We start from the raw sequence: 17519 nt of genomic DNA on the forward strand, positions 1-17519 counted from the left end.
ATCTGTGGGGGCCAGCAGGCCGTGCCCAGGTCCCATCTGCCCATCCCTCCTCCCTCGCCTGCCAGGGCCCCGAGTCCCCGGTGGCAGTCCACGTTGACAGCAAATTCCCCGAATCACGGCTGGAGAGAGACAGGACACCGTCTCCCACCAGCCAAGCCACCAGACGCCTGTGTGGATGAGGGTGGGTGGCGGTCAAGCGAGGGGCACCAGGACGATGGGCACTGCCAACATCACCTTCATCCCCGGGGCAGAAATCCCCTTCCCAGGCAGCTTCAGGGAGGCGCAGCTGGGGGATGTCTCCTGGCTATGGCTGAGGCCACCAGGGTGTGAACCAGGGTCCTCCCACCCTCTGCTCTTGGCGAGCCCAGGCCACCAGCTGAGTGGCCTTTGGCCTCATGCTCTGAGAGGATCAGAGAGAAGCAGGGGACTGGGCTGAGGCTTGCAGAGGACATTTCCAAAGTCGGTGGGGAGTCAGCGAGCCACGCCCGGGTCCCCGTGGAGAGGCATGGCTTGGCTCACCGTCTTCACCAAGGAAGGAAGGAAAGGGGAGGGAGTTGGGCTAGGTGACATCCTGGGACATGGGCAGCCCACTGCCAGGCCATCAAATTGGGCCCAGTGGGGCAAGGTTTGTGTGCAATGACCGTGGGTCCTGGTGACCTCCGCCCATACCAGACAGTGGGCCTGGTCACTCACCCCTCAGGCCCTACGGTCTCCCAGCGTGCCCCGGTTCCTGTGATCTCTCCTATCTCAGGGGCGGCCATTTGCATGGACATGAGATTGTGGGCTCTTCAAGGCCAGGGCTGTGGCCCAGGACCGTCTGCTCTCTGCCAGCCCGTGTCAGATGCCCACTGGGGACATGGGGATAGCAGGTTGCTGCCCTGACATGCCTCATTGCGACGGGCCTTGTGTGCATTCGCCAGTCCCAGGAAGGCCACATCCCCTAGTGGTGCCAGCCCTGGCCTGGTGCCCTGGGGAGTGACGGACCCCTGTAGGCGGCCCTCACCTGTTCCTGCTGCCCCTCCCCCTGCTGCCCACCGGGCAGAGCTCCAGCAAGTCTGAGCTGCAGCCAAGCCTGGCACGGGCAGCCGCGCCGCCCGCCACACACATCTGTGACTCCATTAGCACGGCGCTCACGGGGGCTTGTTTGATGACACATCAGAGAGCGCACGTGCCTAGGCAGCGCTGGCACAGTGAGGCTGGCACGGCGAGGCTGGCAGCAGAGGCCGGCTCCATTGGGGCCATGGGAGAGCCCCCAGGATGAGCTGTGGGCCCGCCCGGCCCTGCCCCATGACGGCGCTGGTGCTCCTGGTTCCTGCAGAGGGGAAGCCACCTGCTCTGGCGGCTCCAGCCCTGCTCTGGCCACGCTGAGCTGCTTCCTGGCTGCCTCTGCTTCCAGCTGATGCCCAATGGGCCGCAGCCTGGCCTTGTCCAGTACCCAGGGCTTTGGCCACGCAGACAGACGTGCTGCTGACATTCGCTGAAGCCGAGGCCAGGCAGAGTGAGGCGCTGTCCAGGGCAAGCGGCCAGGCGGGGCCCTCAGGCGAGCAGGGAGCAGGCCCACGCTCAGGTCACGGGTTCAGGTCCCTCCTGACCGAGGAGGAGGAGGAGGAGGCGCTGGTGGGGCACAGGCTGGCTGCCGGCTGTCCCCAGGACCCCCACTAGGTCCCCCAGGCAGGAACTTGGATGAGCAGCCCTGGGGCTGGTCCTGCTGCCAACATGGGGTCCCAGGGCTCGGGCAGGCGGCTGAGGGCTGGAACCCCAGCCTGCCTCCAAGGGCCCATGAGACCCTCCAGGCCACCCCGACCCTCAGCCGGGCAGGGCCCAAAGGGAGACCTTCCTGAAGAGCTGCAGTCCCGGGCAGGATGGGCCCGGCTGCCAGCCAGGCAGGAGGAAGGCGGGAGGCTGGAGGGAGGCTGGGCGGGAGGCTGGAGGGAGGCTGGGCGGGAGGCTGGAGGGAGGCTGGGCGGGAGCCAGGTTGGGCCTCCTTTGAGCCTGGTGGAGACGACGGGCACAGCAAGCCAAGGGCCTGGAGGCCTGCCCCGGGCACAGAGTGGGGTCTCAGCTGGCCCCCACCCGGGTCCCTGCAGGCAGCGGTGCCCAGCCTGGCCTGGGGCATGGCAGGGCTCAGTTTCTGGGGAAGGGTGGGCACTCCAGGCCCCCAGGAAATGGGCAGGTGCTGGGAGGGCCTCGGGCCTCGGGCCTGGGCTCAGGAGAGCGCCCCCCACTGGTCTCTTGGAAAGGCCGCGGTGCTGGAGCCCCTCGCTCTCTGTCGCCTCATTGCCAGGGGTTCGGGCTGCCTGGGGGGGCTGCCTGGGGGCACCGTCCAGAACCAGGGCGCGCGGCGGACCCCACGGACCCTGCCAGGAGGGGCGGACACAGCACAGGAGCCACAGTCTAGGCGGCAGGATTTTGGGTGGAGGAGCTCACCAGGCCCCATCAGCAGAGGCAAACAGGGAGTGGGCGGGCAGGAGGGCAAGGAGGTGATGTGTGACCCCCGTCCCCTGGGGAGTCAGTGACGAGGTTGGTCTGGCCCTCCCCTCCTGGAAAGCAGGTCAGCCATGCACAGGTGGGCAGAGAAGGTTCTCAGCAGCAGGCAGGGGTGGACACAGGTGGGGGTAGGGGCAGCGCCATGGGGTGTGGCTGGAGGACACTCAGATTGAACACTGTGCCAGTCTAGTGGTCCTCTCGGACCGGCCGGATCTTCATCTCGGAAAACTTGAGTGAGTACTGCCAGCCGGTCCAGGAGGACCACTCAACGCCGTCGGCATAGGAGGCGTGGGCGCCACGAAGGTACTGCCCATTGAGGTTGGAAGTGTGGCAGTTACGGTACCACCAGGCACCACGGTAGAAGGCAGCACAGTTGTTCTCCGAATGGTCACTGTCACGGTCCTTAGTGGTGAATCTCATGCCGCTGTGCTTCAGGAGGGAGTCACCTGCGCAAAAGTTCGCACGAAGGTGTGCACTCGGGCCCAGGCGCGCCCAGGCGCACTGCAGGCATGAGCACAGGCACAGACGCACGGCTCGCTGGCCACGTGTGCTTGTGACCCATCCCCTGACATGAGTGGACACACATGTACACACACCCTGCACACACACAGGTGTGCACACCTCATGCACTCCAGCCCCTGCACGTGTGCACACGTGGGGCCACCAGGGCGTCCCCAGGTGGTCTTCGCGGCTCCTCCCAGCTCGGCCACGCCCCCTCTCCTCGCGCCCTGCCCCAGCCCAGAGACCACGGCTCGGGACGCACAGCCCAGGGATGCGCAGCCCGGAGGCCTCTGCAAGGCCCTGGGAGCCCTGACTCCTGGTCTGCAAAACAGGACTTGGAGGTGCTGACCAGTGGCCTTGACCCCGACCCCAGAGTGCAGAGGGTGTGACCGGCAAGACCTCGTCTCCCCGGCCCTGCTGTAGCCGGAGCCTCACCTGCAGTGCCCGAGTAGTCAGCCACAGTGAGCGGGTACCCGTCCTCCTCGGGGTCCACCGAGAACAAGCCCACCCCGAAGCTCCCATAGCGGGCGTAGGCGGTGCCGTTGTCAAAGTCCTCCAGGTCCACGTGCAGCTCATAGGCCGCCTGCGTGGTCAGGGCGTGGATCCTCTTGAGCCCTGAGGGAGGAAGAGAATGGTGGGAGAGGGCACGGGCTTGGGACGTGCCTCCCAGAGAGAACTGAGGGGAAACAAGAGCTGAGCTCGTGTTTGGTGAAGAAAAGGCAGCAACCACCAAGTGGGTGCCATCAGCTCTGGGCTACTTCCTTCTTCCTGTGGGCCTGTGTTTGACAGGAGCCTGGAGACTGATGGTTCTCATGTTTGGTTTTCTCTGCTCGCTTTAAGTTGGGCTATGCCTCCCACTCTAGTGGATGGCTGGAAGAGAAACAGGAACAGTCTGGGGACATTGGCATCCTCCTCCCTCATCCCCAGGTGGCAAATGGAACTCGCACTCCTCATCTGTCCTCGGAGCCTCTGCACATCCTGTTCCCTCTGCCGAGGACCACTTGTCCCCACTCCCTGTTCATTTCCAGGTCAGGAAGGCTGTCCGACCTCCTGTCTGGGTTGGCAGTCTCCTCTGCCGATCCCAGCGGCACCCCCTTCAGGGTCCGTCCTTCGGGTCCAGCTGCCTGTCCTGTGGCTGCCCCACCCGGCAGAAGCTCCATGAGAGCAGTCCGTCTGTCCTGGCCACTGCTGACCCCAGCATAACAGGTGCTCAATAAACGCTGGCTGAGCCCAGGAGGCCAAGGTGTTGCCCGTCTCCTGCCATCTCCAAGGCCTGGCCTGTGTCTGGCCCGCCCCCGCCCCCCTTCTCCTGCTCCCCCCCCCCCCCCCGCCCAGGGGACGGGAAAGAGAGGTGAGACCTCGCGGGAGGCCTCCCGGCTCCTGTGTCAGCCCTGCTCCTCCCCAAGGGGCTCGCAGCTTTAGCGCAGGGTCCTGCCTTCTCCTCCAGGGCCAGCTGCCCTCCCCCTCCCTGACCCAGGGGCCTCAGGGTGACTACAGCCACCACCTGGCAGGCACGGGCACACAGAGGAATGATTCAGAGGGCGGAGGGCGAGGCTGAGCCCCCTCCACGCAGCCCCTCCCCAGTGCCTGGCCCCCTCACACGCTATCCAGGTGGCTGGGGATCTGCTGCACCGGGGAGGAGGATGAAGCTCAGAGAGGCCTAGAGAGTGGCCCAGGCCACACAGCTGTTGAGGGGCAGAACTGGGATTTGAACCCAGGCGGAAGGACCAGATCCCTTGCTCTTTTTCAGACCTTGCCCAGGACGAATCCCATGATCCAGGAACAGGGTGGGAGGGAACCAGCCCCAGGGGATTCTGGGAGGTTCTCGCTCACCACCACATGGTTGCTGGTGCCCAGAGGCCACCCTGAGCCCACCAACGCTTTGGTGAAGTGACACTCATCTCCTGATGTGCCTTCCTGGTGCCCATGAAGGGGTGGGGACGCGGGGGCAGCGCCCCCTGCACCTTCCTCCAGCACCGGACACCTCCTCCCTCAGCCTCTCTCCACTCGGCCTTCCGGGCTCTCCCAGCCCCGGGGATCTTCCGGGGTCTCTGCCAGAAAGGGGAGTCGCTCCTCCCCGAGACCCGGGCCCTGGAGGGTGAAGGCAGCCCCGACGTCCTCCCCAGAGCTCAAGTCAAGAGGGCGGGGAGGAAACCCGGAACCCTTTGCCCCCAGGTCTCACGTGGTCACCCAGGGGCATTAAAATCATGAACCTAAAACAAAATTCCCCAAATCATCCCCCCAAAAGTGCCAGAGACATTGATAAAATGGGGGTGAGGAATCCGGGCCTAACATTCAGAGATATAAACAAAAAGACTGCCAGGATCGACGACCTCAAAGTGTAAAACTTCTAGGAAGTAAGAATTACCAAAAGACAAAAGAAGCTGATGGGTGAGCCAGGGGCAGTCCCTCTGTATCATGCGTATCAGACACAGGATCAATGACCTTAATATATAAAGAGCTCCCATAACTCAATAGGAAAAGGCCCCAAGGAGAAGGTGCCCAGCCGGCATGCAAAAGCAGAGGGCGGCCACACCGGGAGGCTGAGGCCGGCTGGACTTGGCATTCTTGTCAGGCCCCGGCTCCGCAGAACTAATAAAGGCCCCGCTTTAATGCTTCCTCCCGCACCTTCTGCGGCCGCTGATAGATTTCAATTAAGATGCCGCCGAGCAGCCAGGACACCAACGCAGCTCCCAGGTGGCGGGTGGCCGTGTGGGGACAGGCCCCTCCCTGGACGCCTTCTGCTTCGGCTTTGTACACCCCTTGGATGGAGTGGGCTGGGGCAGGGCCTCCTGGCCAGGGCCTCTCCACCCTGCCCGGCTTTTCCTTGGCTCAGTACAGGGCGAGGTTCAAGGGCAGGGCTGGGGCGCCCGACCCTGCACACACTGTGACAGGTGCCTCCATCTCCCCTTCTGTGGAAGGCAGAAAGGAGTCCCTCCTAGGTAGGCGGAGGTCTCAGGAGCTGCCGTCTGTAGGACACTCAGCCGGGCAGACAGCAGGCGGGCTGTGCAGGGTGGCACCACCCACCCTCCCCGGGGGTCCCTCTGAGAGTCCAGGTGGGCTCGCCTCTGCCCCTGCTCCTCCCCCTGGGCCCGCTCCCCAGGCGTGAGGGAATCTGCTCGGGCCCCAGAGGGCAGGCGTCCTTCTGGGGGTGAAGACCCCCCCTGGGATTGTGGTGGCGGCTGCAGTGCCCGCAGAGGAGCCACAGAGCACGGTTGGGACTGCGTCTGAGTCACGTCAACCCCCGCCCCTCCCCTGGAGCACGGACCCAGGACCCAGCCTCGTGATCATCGGTGAGAATGAAACTCAATAAGGTTCCCCAAAGTTGGAAATACAGAGGGAGTTTAAAGGAGGTGCTGTGTCAAGTAATGACAATGAGATCACCAGAGCCCCCCGCGCACTCCTCATGCCAGGCACGGACTAGGTCAGCCGGCGGCTCACACGCTTGGCCTCCCCAGAAGGACACTGGGCACTACTGACCAGCTGTCCCTGGTCCTCCTGGTCCCACCATGACCTGGTGCTCTGGACCTGTCATGGCTCCAGCAACCAGGACAGTGACCTGGTCCCAGAGTGTCCTCCACAGACCAAGACTCCCTGGTGCCCTGCTCCTGGCCACTCCAACAGCGGGGGGCAGGGGTCTGCTCAGCCCGTGAGCCAGCCCACCACTGACCCCCCTCCTCTGGCTCCATTGTCTCAGGCCTCATTCACTCCCGTCTAGGTCCCCTTGGCCAGGGACACCTGTGAGTGGCCTCAGGCCTGCCCAGGCCAGGGGACCTCAGACTGCCACCCACTTGGGAGGGGCCGGGCCCGGGCAGTGCCTGTGCGTGGGGAGAAGGCCCAGCAGGCCGGTGGCGGGTCTCACCTAGCCAGTGCTCCCCCGTGAGCTGGCCGAAGCCCTCCCGGTACGCCTCCCAGCCCCGGAAGAAGTTCACGGAGCCGTCCTCCCGGCGCTGGAACACCTGCAAGGCAACCGTGGGGTGAGAGCGGGCTCCTAGACCCAGGCGCCCCTTGTCCTGCCCCTGGCTGGGGAGCCTTGGAGGCTCGGGAGCCTCGGGTGGGACTGCCCGCCCAGGTCAGGAGCAGGCCCAGCTCCAGGCCCACTCTGCCTTGCTGGGGGCTGGGCCTCAGTCTCACCCTGGCCAAGCAGAGGGGAGTGACAAGCCTGATATCTTTTATTTTTTTTTTAATACTGGGGTTTGAACCCAGGGACCCTTAACCGCTGAGCCACCCCCAGCCCTCTTTATATGTTATTTTGCAGACAAGGTCTCACTAAGTTGCTGAGGCTGGCTTTGAACTCTCAGTCCTCCTGCCTCAGCCTCCTGAGCCGGGGGCCTCACAGGCATGTGCCACCGTGTCAGCCCTGATATCTTTCTCCAGATCAAAATGAACAGGAACAGAGAGAACAAAGCCCATTCTGTTGTCAGACAGCGTCCCCCACCTGGAGCTCGCCTCCCCAGCCCCGCCCGCAGCTCCCTGGGCCGGGATCCTTGGGGGCCTGGGAACCCCGAGCCCAGGGCTTCTCAGGGGAGGACGGCGAGGCCACACAGGGCTGGCTGCGATCCAGGTACCACCAGCCCCCGAGCTACCTCTGTTATTTCTTTTAATAACATTCTTGGTTTGGGATCGGGAGTCCCACCGGTTAAATTGCTTTGAAATCAGGACTGCGCTGGCCCAGGCCAGAGCTGCCTCGAGTGTTTACAAGATCGCTGACAGCCCTTCCGGCCCCTCCGCCTTTCTGTTTAACAAGCCTTTTCCTGCTCCTTGGCAGAGGCAGCCCCCCGCCGCCCACCTGCCTCCATCTGTGCCCGCGGCTGACGTGTTAGAGATCTGTCGGTGGTGCCCGGGAGCTGCCAGTTTCATTACTAAGCAGCCTGATTTCAGTGGCTTGGAACTGCCCAAGCGCCAGGGCTGACCGCGGTCTGCTAGGTGTGCAGCAGCCAGATGTGCTGGGTCCGTGGGGACGCCGCAGTCACGGGCGTCTGGGCTGCTCTGATGTCACAGAGCGGGGGGAGAAGACACTGTCTTTTCTTGCTCCACCACCTTCAAGCTGGTCCAGCCCTGAAATTTCAAAGTCCTCAGGAGGGACCAGCTGGGGCGGAAGGAAATTCGATAAGGCTCAGAGAGATCTGAGGAGCGGCAGAGAGACGTATCGATGGCTACAGATTGGGACCCTGAGCACGCGCCCTTTGAAAGGCCTAATCCTGGCAGAAGCTCAGGCGCTCCCCCGAGAAGGCGGCGGCGGGCTGAGCCTGTTTCTGCCGGGGGGCGAGCTGAAGGGGCCGTGGGGCTGGGCGCCCCCGGGGGGGCCCTGCTGGCACCAGAGGTGACTGGGCCCTCAGTGCGCCCAGCACAGAAGGCGGCACGTGCCAGGCCGGGAGCGTGGTGGTTGAGGATCTGGGTCTGGAGCCCTGGCTCTGCAGACAGCTGTGGCCAGCCACTCCCTCCACCGCCCCAAGCCTCCACCGCCCCAAGCCTCCGTTTCCTCCTCTTCAAAATGAAGATCCTAGTAGGCCCCTCCCCCGCCAGATGACCCGCTGTGCTCAGGTCTGGCGTGAGCAGGTGGACGGTGGGCCTTGGGTAGTACCAGGCCTGGCCATGGCCCTCCTGTCCTCCCTCCTGCTGCCCCTGCCCTGGCCGGCCGCATCCTTCCAGCCTCCAGCCCTATATGGCCTTTGACCCGCCTTCCTTGCGGGGCCTGCCATGAGCCCTTCACTCATGAGCACGGCCATCAACCCTCGCCCTGCAGGTTTGGTGCCAGCCACACGACTGAGTCGGGCACGAGGTCGGGACCCTGCCCCCAGGCCCCGGGGCCGAAGAACAAAGGGGCAGGGTCTGTGCCCGGGGACCTCCCACCCAGGCCAGAAGTGGCCCAGATCCTGGAGCAGGAAGAGAGCAGGTCTGCCCAGTGGGGTGCAGTTGTGGGGAGGAGTCCCGAGCCCCAGGGCCCCCTCCGTCCCTCCCTCCTGAGCCTCAGCCCCCACCCCCACGGCAGGGGGGCGAGACAGTAGGGACCATCACCACCGCCTGCCTGTGCTCCTCCTGCCCGCGCTCCTCCTGCCCGCGCTCCTCCTGCCCGTGCTCCTCCTGCCCGTGCTCCTCCTGCCCGTGCTCCTCCTGCCTGTGCTCCTCCTGCCCGTGCTCCTCCTGCCAGCGCTCCTCCTGCCTGTGCTCCTCCTGCCCGTGCTCCTCCTGCCAGCGCTCCTCCTGCCTGTGCTCCTCCTGCCCGCGCTCCTCCTGCCTGTGCTCCTCCTGCCCGCGCTCCTCCTGCCCGTGCTCCTCCTGCCCGTGCTCCTCCTGCCCGTGCTCCTCCTGCCCGCGCTCCTCCTGCCTGTGCTCCTCCTGCCCGTGCTCCTCCTGCCAGCGCTCCTCCTGCCTGTGCTCCTCCTGCCCGCGCTCCTCCTGCCCGCGCTCCTCCTGCCCGCGCTCCTCCTGCCCGTGCTCCTCCTGCCCGTGCTCCTCCTGCCCGTGCTCCTCCTGCCCGTGCTCCTCCTGCCCGTGCTCCTCCTGCCTGTGCTCCTCCTGCCCGTGCTCCTCCTGCCAGCGCTCCTCCTGCCTGTGCTCCTCCTGCCCGCGCTCCTCCTGCCTGTGCTCCTCTGCTGGGCAAGCTGACGTGCAGAGGGCAGGGCTCCTGGTCGGGGCTCCCCGAGTCCCACTGAAGGGGTGGAGACAGGGCAGTGCCGGGCGCTGGGGCCAGCAGGGCCCTTCTCCTGAGTCCTTCTCCCCAGATCCACGTTGTTCACCAGATCCCTACCCCAGCCCCACCTGGGGCTCCATGTCCCTCCCCCTGCCCCTGTCACAGCAGACAGAAGCTGGGACACTCCTGTCTCGGTGGCCAGGCATGGCAGAGCAGGCAATGTCCCCCACGCCTCATGGCCGCAGCCCAGAGACAGGCTGAACCTGCGCCCCTGAGGCCAAGGCCTGAAGCAGGTGTCCACCATCACGTCCACTCCCACCTGGCAGCACTGGCCGGGGCTCCGCCTGGCCCAAGCCTCTGGTGCCAAGAGCTGTCCTCAGCCCCTTCCCCCTGCCCTCTGAACTGGGTGCTGGTCATGGGTGTGGCCCCACCACCTCCTGGGCCCACCTCCTGGTCCCACCACCTCCTGGGCCACACCACCTCCTGGGTCCCACCTCCTGGGTCCCACCTCCTGAGCCCACCTCCTGGGCCCATCTCCTGGTCCCACCACCTCCTGGGCCACCACCTCCTGGTCCCACCACCTCCTGGGTCCCACCTCCTGGGCCCACCTCCTGAGCCCACCTCCTGGGCCCATCTCCTGGTCCCACCACCTCCTGGGCCACCACCTCCTGGTCCCACCTCCTGGGCCACACCACCTCCTGGGCCACCACCTCCTGGGTCCCACCTCCTGGTCCCACCTCCTGGGCTACCACCTCCTGGGCCACACCACCTCCTGAGCCATACCACCTCCTGGTCCCACCTCCTGGTCCCACCACCTCCTGGTCCCACCTCCTGGGCCCCACCTCCTGGTCCCACCTCCTGGTCCCACCACCTCCTGGTCCCACCTCCTGGGCCACCACCTCCTGGGCCACACCACCTCCTGGGCCACACCACCTCCTGGGTCACCACCTCCTGGTCCCACCTCCTGGGCCACCACCTCCTGGGCCCTCCCCCCCGGGTGCCATCAGCTGGAGCCAGCACAGCCCCCGCTTTCTGCCTCCACCCCATGGAGGATGCTGGAGAGAACGGCTCACGTTCCTGTCAAAGTGGTCAGCTCGACACCAACTTAGAGACACATCTATGACGCAGGCAGACCCTCCCTGAGGGGCCGAGACACGTCCATCCGTGACACGGTTTTGGAGAAGTGACTTTTTGACCCAGAGAGATGCAGCTTGTCCCTCACACACGCTTCTGTCAGAGGCGGATGCTTCCTGAACCGGCATTCACCCCGTGCACCTGATGACTGCTCTTGGGTTCTGCTCTGTGCCTCTCCGTCTGGTCGCCACCCATCAAAGTCGCTCTCACGCTGCCCTGGGTCAGAACCTGCACGTTGGGAAGCTCTGCTGGGGACTGCCGGCCTCTGCCGCGGGCGGGCCTCACTCACTGGCTCCAACACCAAGTGGCCTGGAGCCCACTGCAGTGCGAGGTGGCCTGAGGAGTCCCTAGGGCCACAAGCAGCCCCAGGTTGTCAGATGGCCCCCGGGCCCAGGCGTGTGGGAACCTTTGTCTGCCTCTGCGGACCACGGCCCGCTGCCGCTGCGGCTGCAGACTTCTGGACACCAGCTGGACTTTGCAGGAGGGGAGACTCCAACTACAGGAAGACACCCCAGGGAAGCAGGTCAGAAGTGGGGTGTCCACCTCCCCGTGCTCAGGCGAGAGCCTGTGCGGGATTCTGGGGGCCGACGTGGGAGGGCCAAGGCAGGGAAGGGGGTCAGGCTGGTTAGTCTGGAGGCTGAAGCAGTCGCTGGTCCAGCTCCTGGGCTTCTCTGGGTTCCGGCTGGAAAGTGACTGTTGCAGAAACACGGCTGCCGCTCAGCCTCCTGGGACAGAGCCACGAGTGGGAAGACACACAGAGTGTTTTCTTGGTGCGGATTCTCAAAAGCCAGCCGCTCAACGCCTTGGATGTGCCGCCAGGGGGGCTCTGCCAAGGGAGCGCTCGGCCCACATGGCCCTGCAGATGGTGCTGTGCCATTTCAAAGGGAGCAGCAGCCGCGCTGCTCGTCAGCCAGGCCAAGGGACGCAGAGATGCCCCTGAGCCTCCCCAGCCGCACGCTGGCGGGGTGGGTCCAGCCGCAGCAGGGCCACCTCAGCACACGGACCCTGCACCCCACTGCACATCTGCCCTGGTGCCAGTGCAGGGAGCTCCCCCCCAGACACACGGTCTGGGCTCCATGGCCACCTTAGCACCAGGCCAGTGCCTCAGAGGACGGCCACGGCCTGTCCCGCCGCAGCCCTGAGGGGAGGTGTTGTGCTCCTGGTTAGAGACCCAGGGCTCAGGAGGCCAGAGCAGAGGATGACAATGCACAGAGGGGAAAGGGTGCCCTCGCCTGGTTGGGTGGACACTGAGCCTTCGGCCTCTGAGCCACCTCTCAGTCCAGGAAGCACACTGGGCTGGCACCAGGGGCCCGAGGTCTACCCAGACTCTGGTGGACAGGCCAAGTCTGGCTTCTCTCCTGCTGGGCCCCACACCCGCTCCGCTCACAGGACGAGTCTGGCCCTCAGCTGCTGCATGGGGGACAGTCAGGGCCCAGCTTCGCCCCGCCTGCACGTTCCTCTGGTCCCTGTGCCTGCCTAGGTTCCCCCGTACAGCTGGGATTCAGACGGGGCCAGAGAGCCAGGACCCAGCATTCCTGACAACAGTCACCACAGGGCTTGCTGGGGGCTCAGAGTGGGCGTGGAGCCCTCTGCCGGGGCAGGTGTGGTCTGGGAGGACTTCCACGGAGGAGGAGCTTGGCTGGACCTTGCCAGGTGGCCTGAGGAACTGTGGCGGGGGCTGGGGTAGGTGGGTCCAAGCCACTTGAGACTGGGCAGGGTGGTCTCTGTGCCTAGAAGGGTCCCCAGGAGGCAGTGTCTGGGATTTTTCCAGACTACAGTGAGGCTGCAATGGGAGACGCTGGTTCCTATCCCTAAGGGAAAATGGACTTGGCCGTGTGAGTTAAAGCAGGCCTGAGGCTCTGCCCACGTTCCTGCGGCCGCACGGCTTTAGACAAGTCCTGGAACCGTCCCAAGCCTGAGTCCCCCTCTGCAAGCCCTTCCTCCCCTGCAGGGTTGTGGAGAAAATGCAAAAAGCAGACCTGCAAACAGGCGGCACACAGTAGGTCTAGCCAACGCGGCTGCCTCCCTGTGGAGCCAGGTACGTGCCCAGGAGGAAATGGGGCCCACTCTTTGTTTTGGACTGGAAGTGGCACCCCCGGGCCTGGCACCCGGCCACCCTTCCCGGGCTTGGCAGCAGTGCCTGCCAGTGTCTGGCAAAACACGGCTCAGAGCTGCCATTTATCAAACGCGAGCCGCCTCGGGGCCTGCGCTAGGCGCTTCACGTGCGCCATCCCATTTGCGTTAGAAGTTTGAAAAATCCAGGCTTCACGGGTTGGAGGCTGCAAGCTTCCTCCACTCAGATCAGCCAGGGAGCACGAGGGTGTTGGCACTGTCACCTCGGTCATTAGTAACGTGAGCTCCAAGGACTCCTCCCCAGAGCAGCACGTGGGCTGGGCGGCAGGGGACATGGCAGCCCACTGACCTCACAGCAAGATCCTGTCCTCTGGGGCAAGGGGGATGCCACAGCTGCTGCCCCAGAGGCAGGTCCCATCCTGCCTGGTCCCTGCAGCCAGCCTCCCCTCACAGGGCCAGCCTGCAGCCCGGTGCTAGCTGGGGAGCCCCTGGAAGCTTTTCATCTCTCCTTGAGCCCGATCCTGCTGCCAGGAGCCTTTGAAGTCCTCCAGGGGCGAGCAGGATTCCCCTCCCGCCAGCGGAGCTCCGAGCTCCGGTGGAGGAATGCGGCTGTGGGGAGGGGGTTCCTCTCACAGCAGAGCCAATTAGAGGCACATCTGAACCGGTGACCCATGATGGAAACGCCTGGAGGAGCGGCTGCTGAGCAGGTCGGGGCGTGAGCCGCACAGTCCCTGGTGTGTGTGGTGGGGGGCGTGGGGGGCTGTGGGGGGCTGTGCGAGGATCCAAGCCAGGGGCGGGTGCAGAGCCCAATCAACCCTCTGCTGCAGGAGGTGCTGAGCTGGACCGACCTCGGTGATCATGAAGACAGGGTTTGGCAATTAGGCCCGGGTGCCAGCACTGCCCCGGACAGCAGAGTGAGTGGGGGCCGGCTGTGCGGCCCAGAGAGGCAGGGCAGCAGGGGCCCTCCTCCCTCTTCAGGTCCCCTCCCTGCAGCTCCAGGAGCAGCTGCTCAGGCAGCAGCTGTCTACGGTGCCCATTCAGCAGGTGAGGAAAGAGGCTTGGAGGGGTCGGTCGCGCTGCAAGAGGCACTGGCTGCCCCTCATCTGCAAGTCTTAAGGGGTGCAGGGGCCACCAGAGGGTGCGCTCAGTGTCCACGGAGCTCACCCCTGAGTGCCTGAAGGAGCTCAGAGACCTGCCCAGGACGGGCCCAGGCTGGGCCGGGAGGAAGCCTGCAGGTCCACAGGCAGCGGAACCCCTTCCTCCCTCCCCTGTCTTCCTCCGCCTTTTCTCCTGCAGGTGAGCGTCCCGCTCAGGAGGGGCCTTGAAGGGACTCCTGTGGAGAGAGGCCCAGCCACAGCCTGCAGCCACGTAAACCCAAAGGCCACCTTGAAGCATCTGCCCATCCGCTCCATGTCCTCCTCGACCCCAAGGAACCAGCAATGGCCTTGCAGGCACCAGGCAGCTCCCATTATCTGCAGTGAGCTCGGGGCTGGGTACCCAGGCTCCGGCACGGCTGGGCACACCTGCCAGCACCCTGCGCCTCACCCTCGGGCCCTCCTCCCGTGGAATCCTGCGGCCCCGGGCTGGCTCCGCCCTCAGGAGAGGTGCCCAGCCCTCCAAGTGCCCAGCGTCAATCCTGGCCCTACCTACTCGCCTCCCACCCGACCCTGGCCCAAGCCCCCTTATGAAGATGCACCAGCCACACAGAACCGTCTGGCCCCAGAACAAACCCCGTCTTCTCCCCACGGAGCCCCACCTTGTTCCCAGCCACAGCTCTCCAGCCTGGGTTTGGGGCTCCCCTCAGCTCCGACAGGTCAGCTGCCTTGTCCACCTCCCCCCAGGCCAGGGCTCCTCCCTTTCTTACTCCCTGCTGGTCTCTGCGCCTGGCACGTTCTTGGTGCTCAGTGTTTAAACACAGGAATGAACGAGGCCCACCGAGGGACAGTCACCGCCACTGTCACTCCCTGGTTAGCCCTCAGGTGGCCAGGCCTGCTGGGGGGCTGTCCTGCCGGCCTCAGGGACTAACAGGCATATTGTCAATGCCAGGTGGGCAGTGGCATGTGGACAGTAGTGTCCCTCAGGCCACGCTCCGTCCCCGCCTGCTCCTAGGCTATGGTTGGAAAGTCCAGCCTGGTCCCAGGCACACAGCTCCAGGTGTCTGTCCTCCAGGGAGGAGTGTCCAGTGCTGGCACTGGTGGCCAGGCAGCCAGGACGTGAGGCCTGATGAGGACGGATGGGACGAGGGTCTGCAGAGGCAGTGGCCTGAGCCCTCTAAACAGCAATTGAGCTTCCAAAAGATTCCTTGTGGCAGGGAGGCCGTCCTACAGATATCCTGATGTGCCTGGGACAGATCGCTCCTGACAGAAACTCAAATGGACATCAACGTCTCCTGGCCACGCAGACACCTCTCGGCGGGTCCCAGCCTCGCTCCCACAGCCCCATCCAGGTGTGGAGGCTGGGTGGGCGCCACAGGGCAGAGCAGGACGCTGCTGCTCCGGCACTCGCCTCTCAGGCCCCTGAATCCCAGGCCGTAGGAACCACGGGCCCAGAGCTGATCAGCCTCGTCAAGTGCAAGCCACACAGCACCTCAGGCGCCGTCAAGCTTGTCCTAACCCTTAACTCTGATTTCTGGGCCCAGCCCCTCTCCGTTCTGCCTGCAGAGGGGTTCCCAGAAGCAAACGCCATAACTCGAGATCTGACAGTTACGAAGGCAGAAGAGCTTTTAACCCAGACACGGGGCCATACCTTCAGAGCTCTCTGCTTGTAGACGAGTGGAGATGCGGCTGCGGCGGGGTCTGGGGGGATTCTCTGCTCTCATGGCAGACTCTTTCCTGGCCGCTCCCCACGCCGCACCTCTGCTGACCCCTTTCAAAGCTGACCCGCACTGGCCTCCCCTCCCCTCCCGCGGACGCTGCCCACAGGCCTCCCTGAGCTCTGCTTCCAGGTCACTTGTTTCATGCGATGTTAAACTCTTCCCTGGACACTTGTCACCTGGACATCAATACGCCGAAAATAGTCGGAGCCAAGCTCCTTGGGAGGGACAGAGGTGCTCTGCCCGGAGACCGTGTCCAAGTCCAAGGTCGGGGACCAGGAGAGCGTCCACCCGGGCTCCCTGGAAGCAGCTGAGATCCATCTCCCCCGGCATCAGGTGCCCATCCCTGTCCCCTGGACTGCTGCAGATGCCCTCCTGGTGGAGAGTGAGGGGCAGGTGGCCAGTGCCTGGCCCTGGGCAAGGCTCACGGTCACGGAGAGGACCGAACGGCTTCCAGGCCGTGTGCAAGGTGCTCCGGGCACACCTGGTGCTCCAGGAAGCTCACCTGGACCTCTGGGCTGTCCTTCCTCATCCTTCCAGGCTCGGCAGGGCCAGGCACAGGCCCCTCGGGGCCCTCGCAGGCTTGGAATCACTGCTGTGAGAACGGCCTCCGGAGAAAGACTGAGGATGCCCCCGGCCTTGCGCATCCAGCACTCCCTGGCGGCCCTGGGGGATGGGGTCCTCACCAGGCCAACCCCCCTGGCGTGGGAGTCTTGCTGGCTGAGTGGCCCTGTGCGGGTTCCTCTGGCCTCCCGTCTCCCTCCAGCACGCTCCTTTTCTGCCTAGGTCAGTCCCTTCCTGGGGCTTGCCTTTCAAAGGTCTAAGTGATGCAGGAGGAAACAGAAGCTCAGAGAACTTAAGTAACTTGCCCAAGATCACACAGCAGGACTGAAAGCCAAGCCCAGGTCTGTCCTTGGATGACGGACGGAGCAAGCAACCTTCATGCACCTCTGCCTCTCTGGCAAAGGGGCTCCACCTAGGCCTGTATGAAGCACCTCTTCCCCTCTCTCTTCCCGCTCTCGCCAGTGATGCCCACAGCCAGGTTTGGGCACATGAAACACAATTCCTTTCTCTTTATTTGCAGTGCTGGGCTGGAGCCCAGGGCCTAGCGCATAGTAGGTAAATGCTCTACCATCCAGCTGCACCCCTGCCTTGAAGCACAATTCTCACCCCGTCTTTCTTCTCTCCACCACCCTCAATAGCTCCCCAGTGTCTGTCTCAAGCCCACAGACTAGGACATCAACCACCGTAGCCGCGCCTCTCCAGCCTCGGGTGCCAGCTGAGTCCCTGTGCCCTGGGTGGGCCCCGCGCTTCCTGGCTCCAGCCCGCCAGGCCACCCTCTTCCTGGGGCACCTTCTCTTCCTTCCCACACTGAGCAGCCCCGCCCACCCGTAAGGCGATCAGAAAAGCCCCTCCTGTAGAAGCTGGCTCAGGGCACCCAGCCTTTGCTGCGGGACTCTTCCCGAGCCCCGAGACTCCAGCCTTCTTGGGAGGACAAAGCCTTCCTCATCTCCGTGCTTCCCCAGGACCAGCATAGAGCAGGTACTCAAAAGTGTCTGTTGAATTGCAATTAAATGTGACGTTGAGAAGCCCTAAGGAGCCTGCTCTCCGTGGCTGAGTGATGTCCCAGTCACAGTCAGCGTGTGAGGGAAGGGTGAGCGATTTTTCAGGGCGGCATGTGGGGAGGGTGGTTCAAGTTGTTCACTGCTCAAGGGCATCTGGCCAACAGGGCAAACTCACCAAGCCTAGCGCCCAGGGGCTCAGGTGGGAGGAGACAGGGCGTCCTCATAAAGGAAGGGACGTGCATTTTTCAAATTTGCACAAAATCAAGCAATGGCCAGTGGTGCCTGCGAAGGGGCTGGGGTTCAGGGTTGGGAC

At 64.5% G+C, this 17519-nt stretch overlaps 1 protein-coding gene across 1 annotated transcript in view; it reads right to left on the bottom strand.

Annotated features, from left to right (window-relative positions):
• Positions 1–2673: 2673 nt before the first annotated feature.
• Positions 2674–17519, bottom strand: part of Fibcd1 (fibrinogen C domain containing 1) — a 28544-nt gene continuing 13698 nt past the window's right edge. The window contains exons 5-7 of the mRNA XM_027943190.2: positions 6851–6947; positions 3424–3603; positions 2674–2933 (exon numbers count right to left, since the gene is read on the bottom strand). Of these exons, the coding sequence (XP_027798991.1) occupies positions 2674–2933; positions 3424–3603; positions 6851–6947 (537 nt within the window). The remainder of the gene's footprint in view (positions 2934–3423; positions 3604–6850; positions 6948–17519) is intronic.

Source organism: Marmota flaviventris, chromosome 13, assembly GCF_047511675.1.
Source record: "Marmota flaviventris isolate mMarFla1 chromosome 13, mMarFla1.hap1, whole genome shotgun sequence".
NCBI lineage: Eukaryota > Metazoa > Chordata > Mammalia > Rodentia > Sciuridae > Marmota > Marmota flaviventris.